A 23563-nucleotide genomic window follows, 5' to 3' on the forward strand; every position below is an offset into this window, starting at 1 on the left:
AAAGATATAGTTACTAATAGGATTAGGAGTTATCTAGTCCTATATAAGGATATGCATATGTTATTGCATAATGTGTGAGTTTGAATTGTGATTTGTGATTTGAGAACTTTGTGAGTGATTAATAAGAGAAGGACATCTTGTTATAGCTTGATTGTGTGATCCTATATTGATGCCGTGGTTGTTTCTTTGAAGGTACTGTTTTTTTTTTTTATTATTTATGCTCTTTGACGATTCTTATTTTATGAATGAGTGACTCAGTCTACAAATGGTGTTGTCTTGCTTGGTTGTTGCAGATTATCCATGATGCAATTGAACAAGTGAAAGGCATTTACGTTGTAATTGCTGATCACGGAAATGCGGAGGACATGGTTAAGAGGGATAAGGCTAGGAAAGCTGCTTTGGATAAGGAAGGGAAGCTTCAGATTCTAGCATCTCACACTCTCAAGCCAGTAAGTCCATAACTGTGATCTTCGCTATTAGGATGACGTGAAACACTGGACAATTGTGAAAATTGATTGGAATGTGTTGCAGGTGCCAATGGAGGTCCATGGGCTTGCGAATGTAGCTGCAACAGTGATGAATCTGTTGGGTAAAGTCACACGGCGCAGCGGAAATACTAATGGTCGTGTTCCCCTGACCTTGTGCAAACCTATGAGGAAAATACTTCGACGATGGCAAGATATCAAAGTTGCGATAACTAAATGAGACACACAATTTTTACGTGGAAAACCTACTCGATGTGAGAAGGAAAAACCACGGGACCGTAGTCCACTCAAAAATCCACTATATAAATGGTATGAGTACAACCACGTCCTACCTGTTCAACAGCCTGAACAGAACAGAGAGTCTAGCTACAAAGAGCTATCTCCAACACAAACAACAACAACAAGAGAGCAACACAAAGCTTCAAAACCGGCAGCAACCAAACGACCTCAGCTCACAAATATTTCGGCTTCCAGAAACTAATCCAACCGTACAAATCTAAGATAAACAAGTCGACAATACCTCTGCCAAATTTCAGCTCAATAAGAGAAGATCTCACCGTTGGATTTACCAAACACCCAAGACTGCTCTGCTGAAGAACTATGGCGACCAGCTTCAAGAAAACCCAGACAACAGAAGATCCAACCGTTAAAATCCAAATCCCTTTGGTGAACCTCTAACCCACTGACTGAAGAAGCTTCCCACAAAATATCAGCCCGATTAGGATCCGTTTGACCCTCCAAATCCAGTCTTGAAATCACCTTACGAGTTTTTTCCTTTTCTCTCTTTTTCTCCTTTCTCTCTCCTTTCTCTCTTTTGTCTCTCTCTCTAAACTCTATTATTGTGAGTCTACAGTGAAAATGGTCATAAGAATTATTATTATGTCTCATGCCCACTTGGTTCTCTCCATCTAGGAGGGACCCAACAGAATCTCCATGGATATGTGGTTCCTTCGGAATACGAGCCCACCCTCATTGAAGTTGTGGAGTAGAACTGAAGGCCTTCTTAGTTTTGAAAAAAATGCTGAAACTCTAAAAATTACGCGATTTTGCTTTCCATTTAATAAGGTTTATCTGACTAGCATTTCGTTTTTGGCCTCCTCAAAACGTTGATTTAGTTTAAACGATATTCAAGCCAGGAGTTTTTTTTTATTTTACAAGAGAGGTTAAAGATTCTCACGATCTGTCGTACTCAATGAAATTTCTTGACCATTGCAAAAGCATACAACAGAGTAATATCATAACCTTTACAAAGTCATGACACATACTAAACTTGGAACCAAATATAAGTCAAGCCGTGTCTCCTTAAAACTTTGAATCAATACAAAACTCAAGTTCCAAACAGATGTATACGCAGAAGCTTCAATGGATATATGGCTACGTCCTCTTCTTCTCTAGAGGCTAGCTTAGCTTCTTTGAGTTTTTGAGGATCTTCAATGTCCGCTTGTTTCAAGCACTCGGAACCCAACCATTATCTCCTTTCCTTTTTGGAACGTTGACAAAAGATTCTCATACCGTGCATGTAGTTTCCACTCCCTCTCCTTTTGCTTTGACACTTCTTCCTCCTGATTCTTCTTCTTGAAAGTTGCGGCCATCTCTTCTTGCCTCTTCAATGCTTTAAAGCACTCTACTTCTGTTCGACCAATCTCAATCTGCTTCAAACTCGCTTCTATTTGGCTCCACACGGTCTCTGCTTTCTCTATCAAATGGACAAGGAGTAAAACATTTATCATGACATTACTAAGAAACGAGTCGACACTATAGTTTCACAATAGAAAGGAAGAACTAAAAACGGTTACGGTAAAAGAAGAAGATTGTTAATTTGGGCAAAAGAAATAAAAATACTTAAAATACTTTATACCTGTTTTTAACTAGATTTTCGGATATTATAATTGAAAAAATGTACATTCTAGCTAACTTAGAAAATAGTTGAAACCACGAAAAGTAGATGAAAGTTGTAAGGATTGGGAAAGAAATAACATAGGCAACAATATCCTCGTAACAAAATGTTATAATCATATTCCGGTTGACAAAAATGGAATTATTATGATGTGATGGAAATATAAAAAATGTTTACAAGGAATGATTGAAACAATGAACAAGATCTAAAACGGACTACAAAGAGAATGAGATAGAAGTCGAGGTTGAGTGTTTGTGTATAATCTTTAGGATTTTACGTGTGTCTTTTCTTCTCTTTCGTCTCTCCTTTTTTATACCCACTCTCTCCCTCATCTGTTTCCGTGATCTTCTCCCTGATTGGTTGTTGATTCGAAGATCTCTGAATCGTTCCCCTCGTTGATCCCGAGGAAAATCCTTCTGCCTCGAGCTCGGTGTCGAACCCTAACCGACTAACGACGAGGTCGAGATCGGGGTAGATAAAAAAAAAGGGCCTATGCTGTTACTGGACGTCGCATGAATTTGGGTCCAACAATTGTTATCAGGTAAACCCAGTGGGGCTAAGTGGAGGTTTAGCTCTGTTTTGGAAAAGTAATTAAGAAGTGGATATTCTATCAGCATTGGACGTACAGGATAATTGATACAAAGGTGAAGTTAGGTTCACTGGTATTCTATATTTCTGTTGTCTACGGGGATCCTGTCCGGCAACGAAGGTCTCTGGTTTGGAATTCTTTAAAGAACATTGATTTGAATAGGAATGATGGCTGGTTTCTGGTGGGAGATTTTTATGAGCTCATGAATAATTCTGAAAAGTAGGAGGACCAATAATACATTAGAGTTCTTTTTTATTTCAAAGCATTGGCAAGAGTGTCGTTTAAAATAAATTCCAAGCTTTGGAAATCGTCTGTGATGGGTGGAAGTCAGAGATATCTCGAGTAACGATATTAAAGAGAAGGTCTGGATCCAATGTAGACTGGACAAAGCTTTTGAAAATGCTGAATGGTTTAGGCTACTCCCGAGCTCGCATTCTTGGTATTTGTAGAGATTGGGCTCGGATCATAGGCCACTAGTAACGAGTTTGACAAATTTTGGGCAAAGAAGGACAGGGAGTTTCATGTTTGACAAACGCTAGAGTAAGAAAACTAGATATTACTGATGTGATTCGGAAGGTCTGGTGTTCAAACTTTCCTACTGGTCAAGAAACGGCATCAGAAAGAATCAAGTCTTGTAGACAGGAGAGGCTCGAATGTAAACTCTGACTCTAACATTAAGAGATTACAGTGAGAGTTAGAGCTTTAGGAATGTAAGCAGTCACCAAACTTAAACAGGTTACTGATACTTCGGACAGATTTGGAGACAGCTTTTAACGAGGAAGAGGCTTTTTGGAAATAGAAGTGTAAGAACTCTTGGTTACATGTGGATGGAAAAAACATAAGGATCTTCCATGGCTGGGAGTAATCAAGGAAGATGAAAAACACGTTTCATTCCCTAGTTAATGAATCAGGCATGGAACACTTTTCCGATGAGAAGAATGGGGAGATCGTAGTCAAGTATTTCACTGACTTGTTCCGGTCAACGGGAACATCTGATCCTTCAGAGTTATTAAATGGGATGGACCGATCACAGAGAGAATGAAAAAGGTTTTATTAAACCTGTTTCGGACTCAGAAATAAAAAGAGAAGTTAAACCAATCAAAAGCGACGGTACACCAGGATGACAGGTCACTTTTTCAAAGGTTTTGGACTATCAAGGGTCATCAAGTTACACATGAGGTTCAAAACTTTTTTGAATCAGGCTCCATTCCATCTAATTGGAACTTCACAAAGATTTGCCTATTGCCGAAATCTTCTAATCTTAACTAGAGGAAAGATATACTGCCTATCAGTCTATGTTGGTTGGTGCACAAAATCATCTTCAAAATTCTCTGCAGCCAACTGAAGAATCTATTGCCACACGTGGTTTCTACTGCTCATGGTAACTTTGTCCCCGGTCTCCCTATATCCGATAATCTCTTGATAGCGTACGAAATGGTACATGGTCACCGGACGAACCCCAATTGTAAAACTGATAACATTGCCATTAAGACAGATATGTCCAAAGCTTATGACAAAGTAGGATGAAATATTTTGGAAGATTTATTTATAAAGATGAGATTTCACACGCTGGATTTCTTGGATAATGATTTGTGTTCGATCTGTTCCTACTCGGTGTTGTTGAATGGGAAAACTCATGGACAGATTGTTCCTGAACATGGCTTTAGACAAGGGGATCCCCTCTCTCCTTTTCTGTTTATCGTATGTGCTGAAACTTTAATTCATACATTGAATCAAGATGAATAGATTAGTGGTTTCTCATGCATGCGGTTAACACAAAATTATCCATCGGTACATCATCTTCTTTTTGCCGATGATAGTTTCTTGTTGTGTCGTGCCACTCCCACAGAATTCTCAGAGTTCTTGAGGTGCATAAAATTATATGGTGACTTCTCGGGTTATGTCCTTAATTTTCAAAAATCAGCCATTAAGTTTGGGATGGATATTGACCCGATGATGAAACGATTCCTGGCGGAATTCTTGAACATCGAAAATGAGAAAGGTGATGGAAAGTATCTCGGGTTGCCAAAATGTTTCGGTGGATCAAAGCAGAATCCGTTAGCATTTATAGGTGAGAAACTTAGCAAGAGACTCAAAGGGTGGCTCGCCAAAAATATTTCCCTTGGTGAAAAGGAGGTGCTTCTTAAGTCGATTGCTATGGCTCTCCCTGTCTATGCGATGTCTGGTTTTTGGTTGGAAAAAAATCATTGTCAAAAGAAAATGAGTGCAATGGCGATTTTTTTGGTGGGATGAATGTGGTGAGTAGAAGAAAATACATTGCTGGAATAAGCTGTCTCAAAGCAAATGGTGGGTTGGACTTCCCGGATATCAAAGATTTCAATCAAGCCTTATTGGCTAAACATGCTTGGAGGTCATGAATGAAGTAAAGTACATTGCTTATAAATTTTTTATGGAGTGTGGGAAAGGGTACACACCTTCTTATGCCTTAAAAAAAATCTTTTTTTGGTCAAGATTTGCTTAGCAAGGGTCTAATTAAGTCCATTGGAGATGAGAAGTCGACTCATGTATGGATAGAGAAATAGATCATGGATGATCTACCTAAAAGACCGGTGAATAGAAACAGCAAGATTGATGAGAATCTTAAGGTTTCAGCATTAATAGGAACTGATGGCCAATGGGTTATAGCATACCTTCATAATCTCTTTTCGAAGAATGAGGTAAAGCACATCATACAACTATCAGTTGGGGATGTTTTGGATAGGAATATTTGGGCTTTAACCGTTTATGGATCATATACAGTGAAGAGTGTGTACTTTCTTGCGACAAAAGCTAAAGAATCTCAAGCACTCGCAGAAGGATCACTGGAACAAGGGCTTTTGGAGCTAAAGCGAAATGTTAACAATTCCTAAGATTTGTAGCTTTTTGGGGCGTGTTTCTTCAGGTGCACTTGCTATATAGCAGAGAGATTGACTTCACGTGTAATGCCCATGGATATTAGATGCAAGCTGTGTACGGAAGGAACATAATCAATTGCTCATTTTATGTTTCTCTATCCGGTTGCAAAGGATGCTTGGGTGTTGGCTGGTTTTCTAAACTTCCCTCCTCCGATGAATCATAACCTGGTGGAGATTTTAACAGCCTCTCTACAGATGATGCCGGAGGAAACTGTACATATAGCTAACAGAAGATTGATTCCTTAGGTTTTGTGGTTGATTTGGAAAAATCGAAATGCAATTTTGTATGCATTGTACAAGATTCAATTTCTGACCAAATACATAAGGCGTGTGAGGAAGCCGGTATCTTGAATGAACTCAATGTGTATCAAAGAAGCAATGAAGTTGGTAACGGTCTTTTGGAAGATAACAAGAAGTAGGAGCCACTGATTCATGGTTATGTTAAGTGCAACATTCATGAGAACTAGAGGAATGCCTCACTGCATAGTGGTGTGTCCTTCTGATACTAGCTCAATTTACTCTAGAACTAACTTTATTCTATCAAATAAGAGGTTCAGTTGTAGTACTTAGGGAATGAATCCATATGGAGCGTGGAAACACAATAAATGATTAATAAGATAGTAAATAAGATAGTTGTGCTTTGTAAACAGATAAGACAAAAGCTACACTTTCAGGTTTAGGTAATCCAAATTATGATATGAATGCTAAGAACATGTGATAATCAATCCTAGAACTCAAATGCAAATATAAGATCTCCAGCTCTCACTGTAAGTCTACATGTTTGAATTTGTACCATACTTTCATATGCGATACGGAATGAGTGTCGATCGATATACCTATAGGGTGTCAATCGATACGCTCCAAACAGCCGTTAATGATCAGATCGATAAGTTCACTAAGTCGAGCACTAAACCAGTGTGTCACTGCGCCTAATAACTTGGCTCAACAGAAATATATTCAGGTATGAACCTACTGTTGCAGTTGTCAATCATAAGATCAAGATTCTAGTTAGCTACTTTAGAATGCATGCAATAAGATCTAACTCTGTGAAGGATTTCAATTAATCACCTTAGCAGTTCTAAGTCAATAATTCTTCATACCCATATTAAACCCTAAGTATAACAAGAATTCTAACATAATCAAGCAAGACATAAAGATAAACAGAATGAACTGCATAATTAGATTAGAGATAGAAAAATTGGAGTTCCAATACAATACTCTGAAAGAGTTCTTGGACCTTCTCTCCAAACCTTAATAAGCTTCTAAAACTAATAAAGTCAAATCTGTCTTTGTTGCCTCAACACTGGTATAAACATATATATATATTGATCAAAACTTGTCAGAGGCATTCTTGTAATTTTGTGGAAACTTCTGGGCCCAATTCTTGATCTTGATCCTCGGCAAGGCCTTCTCATGTGATTGTCAATCGACATCAAGGGTGAGTGTCGACCGACACTTCCTCTGTACCGACACTTCCTCTGTACGCCGACTTTGTTTCCTCTTCATTTGCTCAGCTACAGGTTTTGCTCCCTTTAAGCTCCATTTAGCTCCATGAACTCTACAATGTTCTAGAACGTACCTAAATCTGTAAAGACTCTAAAATAGACTCCAAACATAACATAAAGAATCAAAATAAGAAATAAACTATGGCATAAAAAGTGGTAAAATCTATAGTATATCACCTTCATAACAAGGGACTACCAGAGGCGGGCCTACGTTGACAAATAGGGTGTCAGCTGACACAGGTTAAAAATAACTAATAGCATTTTTAATATGTACATTTGAAGATCTGATGGTTCATTTGGTTAACAATCTCATTATTTGACCCCCCTTTTCTCAGGTTCGAACTACTTCAAGCGCATCTTCTCTTTTATTTTTTCTCAACTATTGATATTGGGCTAAGGCCCAGATTTTCTGACACCCCTAATAATTTACCACGGGTCCGCCACTGGGGACTACAGAGGTGAGGTACTACATCATGCGAGAAATGCCTTTAGCTTCTCTCCAAATAGATACACAGCGGAGTTGAGGTGCTTGGAATGGACTCTAAAAAGTATGAAGGACCTGAGATATCAAGAGGTAATGATTGGGACAGACTTCCAGGAGATTGTCGAAGCGGTGAATAAAAAACTTCTGATTGGCGCTATAGTTTGTTGCCGCAATGGATTGGTATGCTATGTTCGGCTTTCTGTTAAGCCGCTTTCGAGTCAGAGTAATCTACCTCAAATCATATTTCTCGAGGGATTTCCAAGAGTGTGCTGTGAGATGATCGTTTTCAATCTTATCTCACTCTAGGAGGACCAGCATGACTTCACAATCGGATTTTCAGAGAATTTGATTAATAGTTCATAGGCCTTATCTTAAGGCTGAGGTGTTGTGTGTTTTTTCTGTTTTTATTCTGTTTTTGTTAGGTATCAAACTCTATTGATTTGCTTATTTAGAATTCAATGCAGACGTTGAAGAAAAATATTAAATATGATCAATATAGTTGCTCGAATCTTTTTTTTGTCACGCGTTGTTCGAATCTATTTAAATTTTTTTGCACTATCGACAAAACATTATCGGAATTTATACAAATTTTAATTTATATTATTTTTCAGATTTACAATTGAAATGACAAGTAACAACCTAGTCCAACCTTAAACAAAACTAATTAATATTAAAGGTTCACGAATATTTTTTTTTTAAAAAAAATTAAGAATACCAAAATAGCATTACTTTGCTAGTTTTGAACTTTTGATGTCTTTTGACAATTTTTTTCCTTAACTTTGTATGATATTTGTTAGATAACTCAGAATAATTTTTTTTTTTTACTATTTTACTTTAGCTATTTTTTAGTAAATTATTACATAAAGTTTTTCTTTCTAATTATATGTAGTATTGTAAATGCAATGTTTTGGAATGAATATTTAAGCAGTTGAATTCTCGATATAAGGTTTTTTGTATAATTTTCCATCAGTTGTAAAAATGTATAATCTGTTTCAGATTAAAACATTTAAGTATCTCATTACAAAAAAATGTCATATTTCTGAACCTGGTCTAGTGGCAAGCGGATGGGCCATATTTTAAGGTCTTATCCGACAGGTGCATGGTTCGAAGCGCAGTCGCTAGTGGATTTGTGGTGATTATCTTGAGCGACATTTAGGCCCAATACGGAGAAGCCCATGTCCAAGCTCCATGTGGCCACTGGTGGATTAACATGGGGTGATCACCAGCCCCTCTGGACGCCTTCGGCAGGCTAAGCCCAGATTTCTGGTGGACGGTCATTAGGCGCTAGTCGGGTCTCTCTCGGAGGTATCCGGATACCAAGGTCATCAAAAAATAATATCATATTTCCGACGGAAGTTTTTGTTGGAATGTAAAGTTGAGGTGCTGTGTGTTTTTCTGTTTTTATTCTGTTTTGGTTTGGTATCAAACTCTACTGATTTGCTATTTAGCATTCAATGCAGGCATTAAAAAAAGATCAAATATGATCGATTTAGGAGGTGATTGGTGTTGGCTGTGAGTGCTCTACGCATCCATAATTCTCTCTAGAGAAATAAAATCAAAGCAATCAAGCTTTATTAATAAAAACTAAAGCTAGAGCCCAAAATCTTTAAAAGGAAATAATGACTCTAGAAATCAATTTTTCTACAGATGTTTAGTGTCTTTAAAATTTGAAATAAACCTACAGCAATAAAATTTAAAGCTAAATCCACAAAATCTACGGCTTAAATCTTAAAGCAAAAAATCCAAAGTTACAACCTCTACCAATCAACCCCTTAGTTGTTCAAATCTTTTTAAGTTATTTGTATTACATTATCGAAATTTATATTAAATATTAATTGTTTTATATTATTTTCCAACTTACAATTGAAATGACAAATATTTATTGCTCATCATTCCAACCTAAAACAAAATTAAATAATATTAAATCAAATATTTTAAAAAAAAAAATTGAGAAAACCAAGCTTATTACTTTGCTAGGTTTGAACTTTTGATGTCTTTTGACTATTTTGTCCTTAACTTAGTATGATATTTGTTAGATAACTCAGAATGTATTGATTTTTTACTATTTTACTTTCGCTATTGTTTAGCAAATTATTACAGAAAGTTTTTCTTTCTATAAGATATAGATTTTATATTTAGTATTTGTAAATGCAATGTTTTGGAATGAATACTTAAGCAGTTGAATTCTCGACATAAGGTTCTTTGTATACTTTTTTTATCAGTTGTAAAAATGTATAATCTGTTTAAAATATTTAAGTATCTCATTACAAGAAAAACTCAAATTTTTGATAACGTCTTTGTTGGAATTTTGTCGGAAAAAAAAATTCGACAAGTTTCAGAGTAATACATTTCATTAGATCTATCTCATCAGGAAATAGAGAATTATTGAAACATACTCGATGTATTCTCAACATAAATTTCCAACAAATATTTTCCATCAAGAATATTTGTACCGACAAATTTCCAACAAACAAGTTCCACCAGAAATTTTCTGGAACCTTTTCCGTAAGGAATTGTCTATCATAAATTCATCAAAATCAAATTCTTTCAATTTCTAAAATTATAAAAAATAAAATTATAAAAAAATTATATTTTTTTATAATTTTAAAAATGAAAAATAGTATTTATGATAAAAAAAATTTAAGTATACAAAAACAATATAATCTAAATACCCAATCTAAAACCTAAACTGACAAATCATATCTAAGGCTTACAAATTTTAAAGTAATAAACTTCAAAATTATATAAAGTATTAAAAAAATTAAAACGTTTTTCAAATTACAATATTTTTAATCGAAAATTAAAAACAATATATATATATATATATATTGCTTTCTTTTTTCAAGCAGTATGTATATATATATATATATATATATAGTTTGTAATTTTATATATGTATATATTGCTTGAATAAAAAGAAATAATTATTTAAATATTGAAAATTTGGATAAAAAATTACTAAAAAAATTAATAACTATTTTATTTATTGAAAATGTTCTTAAAAACGTTTATAAATTTGTAAGACAGAAAATTGTTTTAAGAAAGTATTTTAAAATAATATTATTAATTTAAAATTCAAAACAGGTTTTACATATAAAAACGTTTTTAATATTTCATAAACACAAAACAATATACTTAAAACTAACATCTAAAATCTTAAAATTAGCATTTAAATCCTAAATTTAACATTAAATTCTAAAACTAACATCCAAATCTGTAAAACTAATATCTAAATCCATAACATTTGTTAAAAAATTGTAAAAACTGAATTTTTGAAAACAAAATTGTAAAAATGTTTTTTCATATGGTAAAATACAAAAAAAAAACTTTTTTTAAAATAACACAATTAATTTAAAATAGAAATCAGTTTTTCATAAGAAAAAAATTAAAAAAAAATGATAAAAACAAAGATTATTCCTAAAACTAACAGAACCTAATACAAACAATAAAATCCTTAAACTACCATTCGATTTTAATTCTATATTCAAAATCCTTAAATTCCAAACCACTAAAACCAACAACATAGCAGGTTTTTAATCAAACCGTCTCATTTAAAATGGAAACTTTCATGATTTGGTGGTGATTTTAGGAGAGAGGGAGACGATTTTGAGAGAGAATGACGAGCATAAGAGTTTTGTGCTTTTAGGGAGGGGAGAGTCTAGTGGAAAAGAATAAGTGTTTGGCAAATATGTATTAATGTGCGACAAAAAAATTCATCAGGAATCCGTTGTTTTTTTTTGTGTGGTAATCCAAAAATTTGGCGGTCAAGTTTCCAAATTTATTTTGGATTTCCCATAGAATATCCTATCCGTCGAGAATTTTTCAGTATATTTATTGGATTTTGTAAAAGTTTGGCTTTCCAATAAAGTATCAGGAATCGATGCAAAAATAATTTTCCATCAAAAATTTGTCAAAAAAATTTTGAATGTATTTTCATACGTCAAAAATTCGTAGAAAATTCCCGTTGGACTTCTGACAGACTTGAAAATTCCATAAAAATCATCAAACGGATTGTCGTTCCGGTTACGAATAATGAAAGAAAAAAATATTGATGATATCTGATTATGTTATACATCTGATATAGAAAGGTTTATCATTCTCACACACTATCCAAAACAATTATACTATTTTAAGAAAATTATCTATCGATTTTGTTTATCGTTTGTATAAGTATACATATCATTAATTTGAATTTTTGTAATTCATTCAAATTACCCTAAGGTGATGTTATTATTATCAAATATTAAGTGTTTATGGTGCCCAACATTCCTTTTACATTTATTACTAGGTGATATCCGCGCCTTGCGCAGGATGAATAGACTAAAATATCGAAGTTATATTGTTATATTTTAGTTGTCTAGAAAAAAATAGTGTTATATTTTATTAAAATTATATTGGTTCTGGAGTACATAAAAATTGTAGAAGAATAAAAATAAATTGAAGTAAATAATATTGGGTTAAAAAAACAAATAATATGAATTTTATAATTTAGTGGACTGATTAGGACTCGAAATTGTAAAAGAGACCAATTATTAAACCTTAATATCCATTATGAGTCAAAATACATGGTTTGGGTTAACTCTTAGTCACTTGAGATATCCATATTTTGTGAACTAAACTCAATCACAATACCTAAGAAGATTGGAAGCTGAATCGAGTGACTCAAATCTCGGAAAATTCGAACCGATAGATTGTAAATTGACAAAGGCCCTATCAACAAATCTCCATATTTAAAAGAAGTCCATATTAAATGATATTTGACTTCAAACTTAACCGGAAATAATTAAATAAATTTCCAAATTTAATGTTTATCACCATTTATGTTAATTTCGTAATAAAAAAAAATTGTTGCAAAAGTTAAGGGATTCAAAGAAATTTATTATGTCATTCCTTTTTGATTTTATTTTGCAATCACTCAAGATTAGGTTTAACTTTTTTATATACAACGTTTTGATTTTACAATATAATTGAGTTTATATTGTCCATGCATAACATGAATGTCACATATCCCATAAAATACATATAATATCAGCTTCTAGGTGATCTTCCGTGCCCTGCGTAGAGTGAGTTTATTTAAATAGAATTTATAACTTTTAATCTATATATATTTGAAATGTGAAAGTCATTATAACAAATATATACATGTTATATAATTGTAGATGTAACGTCTGATATAGAGATCAATATATAAATTATGTTTGGGCTTTTCCATTTGATGAGGTGTTGGAATTGAAAGAAATGAGTTTGTTGACGACTAAAAGAAATAGTTTTACTAATACTTTTAGACTTATTCTTTGGTTCACTCCTAGGGTGAACATCTAGGTTTACCAACCAATAGGATTTCATTATTTCAAATTTGATATCTTTTATAAAAGGAAACAAAATATTGTCAAGTTATATTATGTTTTTAAAATAAAAAGGTAAAAAGAAATAAATAAATAAAAATAATAATTACAAAAAAAAATTTAACATCGTCAGGAAAAAAACTAAACCTTAAATCCTAATCCATAAACCATAAATCTTAAAACTTAAACCCTTGGGTAAATTCTAAACCCTTAGATAAATAATAAACTCTAAACCGAAAACACTAAACACTAATACACTCGAGTGTTTAGGGTTTAGGATTTAGGATTTTATTGTTTAGTGTTTTTGATTTAGAGTTTATTATTTATCCAATGGTTTAGGGTTTACCCAAGGGTTTAGGGTTTCGTATTTAGAGTTTAGAGATTAGGATTTAGGGTTTAGTATTTTGCTAACGACGTAAAAAATATTTTTTTAATATTTTCTTTTCTGTAACTACTATTTTTTTTATTTTTTTATTTTAAAAATATAATATAACTTGACAATATTTTGTTTTCTTTTTAAAAAGATATCGAATTTAAAATAATGAAATTCTAGTGGTTGTTGAAGAAGACTAACTCATACTTTTATATGTAATAGTTTTAGTAAAAAAAATCTGACTCTTTAAAAAAAAACCATAATTGTCTACGAATAAAAGTAATCTGATAATCATTCTTTGCTTGCAGATCTTCTATATATTGAATATCATTTACAGCAACCAAATCTCCACAAAGGTCTTGTAGAAACATGGAACAGTGATTTATCATGATTAGTTCGACTATAGATGATAATATGACAACTAAAGTATAAAAACGATTGCATCAAAAAATTTTAAATAAATTGCTAAATTAGTGGTACATATCACATTAATATTTTCCTTAACACACATTATAATCAATGGTCATATATGTATATAGGATAATATCACTATATTGAGTCAAAGATACACAAATTATTTTCGCTAAATTAGTGATACATATTACATAAATACTTTCCTTAACACACACTATAATTACTACACGAGTCACATATATGTATACAGAATAATGTCGTTATAATAAATATATGGCTATAATTAAGAACATTGCATAAATAGAGTTACCTTTTACACACCTATTGATGCAACATATAAATAGATGGCAATGGTTGTTCAAAAAAAAAATAGATGGCAATAAAAATTTATAAGATTACAATTTTTTTTTGAATTTAACTTCGACACTACTCCAAGTTGGTACATACTAATGAGACCCAAATAATATTTCAGGTTTTTAAGATTATTAAAAATTGTCTAAATTGCGTTAGACTAAATGTCTATCTGGTCTCTTCTAACTACAATAAGCATATTCATCAAAGACAACAACAGTTTTGATATAGTAAGCGTATCGGTTCATATTTGATAACATAACTGTTGAGTATATCCTAATGTTATATATTTTTAGTAACAGATACTTTTTTTTGTCTTTGGTTCCTTTGTCTTTCACGTAACTTTAGTGTATATGCTAATGTTATATATTATTAATAACAGTGATTGTTAGCAAAATAATTTTTTCACGATATTACCAAACTGTTATATATTATTTTACACGTTTTTTGTAGTTGTCATCCTCATATGGATTTTTTATTGTGTTAGTGAATGAGTAAGTTTTGGTCATTGAAATTGAAATGTCGAGTTTTTAACATAGTGTAGTTTACATTATATAACATAAATTTGTTTATTTCAATGTACATGATGAATACGTTTTCAAAACTTAATATATGGCTCAACGATTATTTTAGAACATAGTTGTTATACCATAGATGAATCTACATAAAATTCCGGATTTGGTTAAGACAAATAAATTAGTTATTTCAGGTTTAGCTAATGGATGTCAGATAGAATAATTTCGGTTCTATACCAAACATATAGTATAATTTTGCCTATTTATAATGAGTAATGGCATTACATGTAATTGATCTAGGCAATGGAGGGCTTTTAATGTAAGGTTGTGAGAAGAGTCCTAGTGATGACACCTAAGTAATGGCATTTTGATTAATCACACATGAGGGTAAGGTTATTTAATAAGAGTGCTCCTCAAATAATATAAAAGGGATATGACCCTTTAATCTTTTTGACACCGTAAACCTCTAAAATGCTATACATTTAAGACCCTAAATTGGTATCCTTTAGAAAATCTATGAGGAATTCCCAACGGATTTCTAACATAAATCAATTTTTATTACTTCCATAGGAAACTCATGAAGGGTTTATATAAAATTTATATTTATTTAATTTATTTGGGAAACTTTCTAGACTTTCTGAAAAATATATTAAAAATAGATATTTATTTAATTTCGTTAGAAATCCGTTAGGAATTCCTGAAATTTTTTCAAAGGATTTATTAAAAATAAATATTAATAATTTCTTCAGGAATCCGTCGAGAATTTCTAACAGATTTCAGACAGATATATTTAAAAATAAATATTTATTTAATTTTGTTATGAGTTTCTAAGAAATTTCTAACAGATGATCTCGTCGGGAATCTATCTAGAATTCCAAACAGATATCTGATGGTTATATTTAGAATTTTATCAGGAATTTGCGAAAACAAATCGATGGATTTTTGACGAAATTTTTTTTATCGGTGTTTAGTCAAGATTCTGTCGAAAACATCGTACGGATTTAATTTTGTCCAAAACTCCGTTGGAAATTCATATGTTTTATTATACTGCCTGAACCAAAATAAACATAAAATTACGGTTGGTAACTTCTAGTCTTAATTGTTTTCTCCGCAGGTTATACTACATATGGATACATATCACGTATATGCTATAATAAATATACTAGGAAATAAAAATTGTGTAGTTAGTCAAACAACCCATTAACATTAATTGCAATTGTTTTAAAATAGAAATATATTATTGGCATAAGAAATGTTGCATATATATGTGGATTCTAATACCATATAAAAACAAACCTTTTTACTAATATATTTTAAATTTATATTGTCATTTTGCAAATTAATCCAATATTAGCTAAAACAGGTTATGACCATTAATTTTAACGTTCGGGTGTCAAAATTAATTTATTATTATGTAATGAGTCATCATGATTCATGGAAAAAGTGTGACTCGTATTTTTCTTTTTGTTTTCTTTGTCACTCTGACTCAGATTCTTGCATAAGTCAAAACAAGATAAAGACCAGAGAGATGAAATAAAAAGGGTGCGACCGTGGACAAAGAAGCCATACAATTGTTTTTTCTTATCTTTTACTCCTCCTAGTCCTCTACTGTTTTCGTGTATGTGTTCATATAGTGTTTCAGATTTTCATTTTTCTTTATCAATCAAGACTTTTTCCGATTTTGATCTTGAATTTTTATCTATTGCAGATTTCCCCAACAGTGAAATGAATGGATCATCGAGTCAAATTTCCAGTAAGAGGAAATCAGTTCTACCAACTTATAAGATTGGTAAAACTCTTGGACAAGGATCTTTTGCGAAAGTGAAATTAGCTGTCCATAAAACTACTGGACACAACGTTGCTATCAAAATCCTTAATCGTGAGAAGATTAAGCAGATGGGAATTGAAGCAAAAGGTATATAACTTCAGTATATCTAGAATAAAACTACAAGATTGTGGCAATCCTTCCATGGTAATCAATAGCTAATGTATGCTCTTGTAGTACAACTAGTTGGTATGGAATGTATACGAATCTTTCTCATATTCGATTTCGAAAACTGACGTGGAATGTGACTATAACATATAACCTAATTGATAGTTTTGTGCTATTGTTGTCGATGTGTTGCATATTCTACAGAAAAAGTATAAGTTGAATGTCTTGGTATATGCATAAGATCACTTTTTCGTTTAATCTTCACTTATATATACAAATTAGTGTTTTCAATATGTCATTACCTATATTCGACCGACAAAATTTATACTATGTTGTTTTAGGTACATAAGATCACTCTTTTATTGTTTAATATTGTTTATACGTATGTTTTTTTATATACGCGGTACGTAAAACAACATAGTAGAAATTTTGTCTGTCGAATATAGGTAATGACATATCTTACGTACGTAAGATCAATCATTTCATTTAACCTTGATTATTGCATTCTTTAACCTTATAGTGGAGAGGGAGATCAAAATTCTCAGATTGTTGATGCATCCTCATATCATCCGTCAATATGAAGTTATAGAGACACCAGAAGACATTTACGTTGTCATGGAGTATGTTAAGGCTGGCGAACTGTTTGACTATATTGTAGAGAAAGGTAAATTACATGAAGACGAGGCTCGCTATCTTTTTCAGCAGGTTAGTTTTTCTTTTAACTTTTTACGGTATTTTGCAAAATATATCTTATCTTCTTTGATTTCTAGTATTTGCTTAAAATCTTTTTCTTATTCAGATCATATCTGGTGTGGAGTATTGTCACCGCAATATGATCGCTCATCGAGATCTCAAACCGGAGAATATACTCATGGATACGAAATGCAACATAAAGATTGCAGATTTTGGATTGAGTAATGTCATGCATGATGGTCACTTTTTGAAGACCAGTTGTGGAAGCCCTAACTATGCTGCTCCGGAGGTATATATCATTTGGAAAAACTAATAATCATTTCATTAAATCCAGTATCTATATCAAGTTTCAATTAATGACATCCGAAAATTTGTTTTCATAGGTTATTTCAGGAAAACTGTATGCGGGACCAGAAGTGGATATTTGGAGCTGTGGAGTCATATTATACGCTCTACTATGCGGTAATCTTCCTTTCGATGACGAAAATATGCCTGGTCTATTCAGCAAAATCAAGGTATATTATCCAACGATTTTTCGCAAAATCATCTATTATATATACATAATACATGTTTAGCAGTCAAATATTTATGTTCTTTTTTTTCAGAAGGGAGAGTATATTCTTCCAGATCATTTATCGTACGCCGCTAGAGATTTGATACCGAGAATTCTTACGGTTGATCCTATGATGAGAATTAGCATTCCTGGGATTCGTCAACATCCTTGGTTCAGTACTAAACTTCCCCCTTATCTTGCTGCTCCTCCATTGGATACTACCGAACAAGCTAGAGAGGTTAGAGCCCTTTTCATTTTATCGTAGCAAAATAACATCATTCGTATGAATTAGTGAAGTTCAAATATATTTTTTCCAGATTAATGAGGAGATCATTCGAGACGTGGTCAACATAGGGTTTGTTGAAAAACACGTTAGGGAATCTCTTTTCAACAGAATCCAAAACGAGGTATAAAGTATTTTCTCAATAATTAGTTAGGTATGTTTATACCTTATATAGTTTTAAAAAGATTACTGAGGCTTCATATTTCACTGTTTTAGGCAACCGTTGCATACTATCTGTTACTGGACAGTCGACGTCGTAGCCCCAGTGACTATTTCAAGTCCAATGTTAATAGGATTTCGGTATTAATTTGCTCTCTTTCTCTACAACATAAACTCTAAACGAATTAATAAAACTATATAATTAAAAAAAGATGGATGTTTTTACCAAAAAAAAACATGGATGCAATAACACTCCTGGGTTTTTGCACATTGGTGATGAATAAAATACCAATTACTCATTTGATCTTACCATTTGTTGTATTGGTCTCTAATACCTGTGTCGTAATTTCTTCTTTAGAGTTTTAATTCGACGATTCCAGCTCAAACGGTTGCTCCGTTTGCTGCATTGGTTAATCATCACCTCATGGCTGGACTAAGACCACGGGTTAGCGCTGACAAAAAATGGGCCGTTGGACTTCAGGTCAGTCCATGGTTGTTGAACCTTTTATTTGACTTTTCAGAAAATTATTAGGATAGCACTAAAAAAGTTTTTGTCATAAATATAACTTTTAAGAATAAAAATGACCAAAATAGCACTTAATGTTTTATCAAAAAAGATAAATATACATTTATATTCGAATAGTAAATTAATTTAGACATTAGGATTTAAAGTTAAAGGATGGGGTTTAGGATTTAGGATTTAGGATTTAGGGTTTAGGGTTTAGGGTTTAGGGTTTAGGGGTGGGGTTTAGGGTTTAGAGTTAAGGGGTGGAGTTTAGGATTTAGGGTGTACGGTTTAGGATTTAGGGTTTAGGGTTTAGGTTTTAGAGTTGGGGAGTGGAGTTTTGGGATAAAATTTTAAATTTTGAAAAATAAAAAAAATTAAATTTTTCAAAAGATAAAATGCTATTTTGGTTATTTTAGTTTTTGAGAACCATTTTTGTTACGTAAACTTAAAAATGTGCTATTTCGAAGATTTTTTCTTTATTTTATATGTCCGGTAATTTAGGACAATTGATAATCGTGGAATCTCTCTCCACTATACTTTTTTTTGTTAACAGCTCTCTCTCCACCATACAGACATTATACTTTTCGACTTAATCGTTTTTGTTTTTTTCGAAAAGGACTTGATCGTTTTTGTTTGTAGAATACAATTATATAATACTAAAATGACTTTTAGTGAGTACTATTTATCTAAACTGCTATAGTTGAGTTTGAATTGTTACAGCTTAACTAATAGTATATTGAATATGTTTTCATATATCTTTTATTTCTCACTTCCATCTTAAATACTTTTGGATTGAACATGTTGTTACGTTATAACTTTTACCAGTCAAAACTTAAGATTGCTGTAGTTTAAGTTTTGTTCTTGCTATGTTGACAGTCTCAAGCGCGTCCTAAGGACATCATGACTGCTGTTTTTAAGGCTCTTCAAGACCTGAAAGTGAGCTGGAAACAGATTGGAGAGTACAACATAAAATGCAGATGGGTTCACCAAAGTAATATCTCCAAAGAGAAATCTAACATGATGGAAGCTGAACTTGCGATGATCTCACCAACCGTTATCAAGTTTGAACTTCAGGTATATATATACAAGGTATTAATTTATCGAATAAAGTTAAATCGAAAATTTGTATCTTTTTTGTGGTTATAGCTGTACAAAGCAGGTGAGGGAAACTACGTGCTGGACATCCAGAGAGCTGATGGACCTCAATTTCTCTTCTTGGACCTGTCCGTCTCTCTTCTCAGAGAGCTACATGTGATCTGAAGCTCGATATCTCTTCGGATAATTCTTCCATGCTTCACTGCTTGGAATTCAATTATGCTATCTATGTTTTCTGTAAGCCAGCTTTGGTACTAAACAAAAAAAACTAGTTAATTTGTATTTTGTCTATTTGCATGAGTTTTTTCTCAAAATGCATGTGATAAAAAAACAATATTTCTCAATCTAAATATGAAATTATATATTTAATGCCAACTCGAAAGAAAACATAGTGTAAGAGATTGATTTTCGAACAATATATGTCATATATTCGTGACTTGTAGTTATAAGAATAAAAGAAAATCACTAGAACTTCTTACAGTATAATGGTTTAGGTTAAATTCGTAAGAGATAAGGTAATAAGAATATCTACAATAGAACAGGAGAATATATGATGTATCCTAGCTTGATATAGAAGACACAGAGCCGGCTCAGGTACAGGGGCGAACAGGGCGACGGCCCAGAGCCCAAGAGCAAGAGGGGCCCATAATATTCTTTTGAGTATTAAAAATTTAAGTAGCATAACAACTTAGTTAAAAAGAAATCAAGGATGTTCGTATGTTTTCTTTTTTGTCAAAACGTTCCTATGTATTTGATTTCTCTTTCCCCATTAAATTTTTCTTTCCCCATTAAAACTCCATTTCCCCATAAACTATTCTAGTTTTTGTTGTTTTATGAGATCACGCTTTGTCTTTTTAATATTATTCTATATTCTTGAATAAGACTTTTAGTATTTTAGACGGATAAAATTTTTAGTTCTTAATACATGTCACTTCTTTCTAGTACTTAACAATTAGATTTTGCTGAACATTTTAACAAATTTTGAAAACAAGCGATAATACAAATTTAAAATTTTGAAATCTGATGGTATAAAAACATTTTATGTGAGATAATTGTTTTAATACGACTCTAATCACTTCTAATCCCTTAGAGCATCTCCAAAAGACACTCTATAACTTCAAATAAGAAGTTTTTTACTCTCCAAAAAGGAACTTCAAAACTTCAAATTTGAAGTTTTGAAGAGTGAAACTCTATATTTGAAGTTTCACTACTCAAAACTTCAAATTTGAAGTTTCACATTTTTATTTGCATTTTGGTCCCTACAATCACACATTATCTTTACGATTCATAAATATAATTTTGTTTATTGTTTTAATCCTTAAAAACAATTATATCTCAGATATATTTTAATTTTGTTTACAGATTTTAAATTTTACACATAAAATTAAATATAATTTTAAAATAAGATTTAAATTTTTTAAACTAGATTCGGACAACAATAATATACAAAAGAAACTTAAATATTTTGATCCGGAACCTTCAAAAATTTTAAATATTGTCCAAATATTTTTGTTATACTGAAGATGGTTGTTGTTTATGATATCTTTTTCGTACATTCTTTATTGTTCATATCGAATATATTCACGAGTGTTAATATCATGAAAAGAAAATTAGTCTTTTAGCAATATTTTATGTTTCTCTTTTATTTTCTTGTTATGATCTTATGTATTTACAAGTATCAATATCACCCGATTTCAACAACTTTTAGCTCGTAATCTACAAAGTAAAAATGAGGAGAATCATTTTTACTTCGAAATGCACTAATAGATCATATATGCATTACGAAAATCATTTTATGGAATAATATGGTATTTTGTATGTAGTTTAATATTAATTAAGTTATTTTTATTTAAATTTTTATAGAATATTTTATTTATTAATATTATTGTAATATGTTTATATATGTGCTAGTTATTTACAAAAGTTATATGAATTCAAATTAGTTATGACAAATATAAGATCCATATTATAAAATACAAATAGTTTTGAAGTTGAGTTTGAAGTTTTGCTTTTGGAGAAGAACACTTTTAAACTTCAAATATAGAGTTTTGGAAACTTCAAAATAAAGTTCCTTTTTCGAGATGCTCTTATATGATCATGATAATATTTTAAGAATTTGGTTTCATGTTCTTGATAAATTATACAATTATGCTATGAATAAACAATATAAGGGCCGATTTTGAAAAATTGCCCCATGGCCTATAAATCGGTTAAGCCGGCCCTGAGAAGACATCCTAATATTACTATTCTGTTTTCACAATAAGTCATTCTGAGCTACCATTGCTCCCAACATGGATAAGTACTAAGTGTTTAGTATCCTCTTCATCTCAGGAGGAGACCAGGATATTTACATGGTGGATCTTCGTAACAAGTTAACTGCTACAATGTTCCTTTAGGAGTGCTTCAAAGGCCTATGATAACAGGTTTAGTTATCTCAAAAATATATTGGGGTTATGAAAATCTTTATTAGCTGGAGAAGTATTAACCGACCAAAGGTCTCCACATTTAATTTCATGAGCCGTCTAATTCCTTCACTCCTGATTAAGCCGTTTCGTTTAGTAAGAGTATTTTGAAAAAGTTTGTAAACTCCCGCAGCTACACCTGTAAATGATGTGTTTACACCAATTATCAGACCCTTATTTTGTTTTTCAGGTCTATTTTCTAAGATTTTATATAGGGTTTCATTATCTCCTCTTAGGTAACAACTTTTGATAATTAATAAACTAAGATATTTCTCTTTAAACTTTTATCAAAACATGAAGACGGTCTCAACTGATTCTTTGAATCTCTTGATAAAGAAAATATGTTTTATAGAGATTCATCAAATTCATAGACTGAACTGCCTCTCCAATTCATATACATCACTAAGTTGGTATCAGAGCCGAGTGATGTTCCTTCTCGAAGTCTAAACAATGACGAACCCATTTATTAACAAAGACTAAGATCTTGCATCAAGCGTTGGCTGATCTGAATGAGCAGATGCATCAACTCAGAACATTTTTCAACGTTTGTGAGTTGACGAATAATTTTATCCCAATGCTGTCTCTGATTAAGCTGGCTGCATGAATAATGAGAATTCTGAAAAACACAAGAATGATGGACGCATTTACAAGTACAAAACAAGAGTAATTGCCCAAACTTTCCATCAATAAACTAATATTGACCACATGGAAACATTTAGCATCATTATCAATCACAATGATACTCGTGATCTTTAATGTTGCAATGAATTACTTCGGCCAATTCAACAAGTAGATGTGAACAATTATTTGTTTCTTGGACAACTTATATAAGAGATTTACGTCTCTCAACCACATGGGATTTTCTTATCTTAATTTGCGTACTCGTGTTTATGGGTTGATTAAGACGCTTTACAGTCTTAAATATGCTTCTCATGCCTTGTAAAGCTAAGAATTTATTTTCATGATGTTGGATTTCAAAAGTAAACTGGTGCACAGAGCCGGGC

General features: G+C 32.1%; 1 protein-coding gene across 1 annotated transcript; it reads left to right on the forward strand.

The window, feature by feature from the left end:
- The first annotated feature begins 16048 nt into the window (after positions 1–16048).
- On the forward strand, positions 16049–21812 carry LOC106426561 (SNF1-related protein kinase catalytic subunit alpha KIN12). Its single transcript, XM_013867272.3, has 10 exons — positions 16049–16788; positions 17327–17511; positions 17606–17788; positions 17883–18014; positions 18105–18290; positions 18370–18459; positions 18552–18635; positions 18853–18975; positions 19879–20076; positions 20149–21812. The coding sequence occupies exons 1-10, from the start codon at positions 16494–16496 to the stop codon at positions 20260–20262; spliced, it is 1590 nt and encodes a 529-aa protein (XP_013722726.2). The 5' UTR covers positions 16049–16493; the 3' UTR covers positions 20263–21812.
- The last annotated feature ends 1751 nt before the right edge of the window (positions 21813–23563 follow it).

Source organism: Brassica napus, chromosome C4 (genome assembly GCF_020379485.1).
Source record: "Brassica napus cultivar Da-Ae chromosome C4, Da-Ae, whole genome shotgun sequence".
Lineage (NCBI taxonomy): Eukaryota > Viridiplantae > Streptophyta > Magnoliopsida > Brassicales > Brassicaceae > Brassica > Brassica napus.

Excerpts from the sequence above, each read along its gene's own strand:
- LOC106426561 (XM_013867272.3), top strand. The coding sequence starts at position 16,494 with ATGTGTTCATATAGTGTTTCAGATTTTCATTTTTCTTTATCAATCAAG. Across the intron at positions 18,460-18,551 it reads TCAACAGAATCCAAAACGAG|GCAACCGTTGCATACTATCT; the intron begins GTATAAAGTATT and ends TCACTGTTTTAG. Across the intron at positions 18,976-19,878 it reads AATGGGCCGTTGGACTTCAG|TCTCAAGCGCGTCCTAAGGA; the intron begins GTCAGTCCATGG and ends CTATGTTGACAG.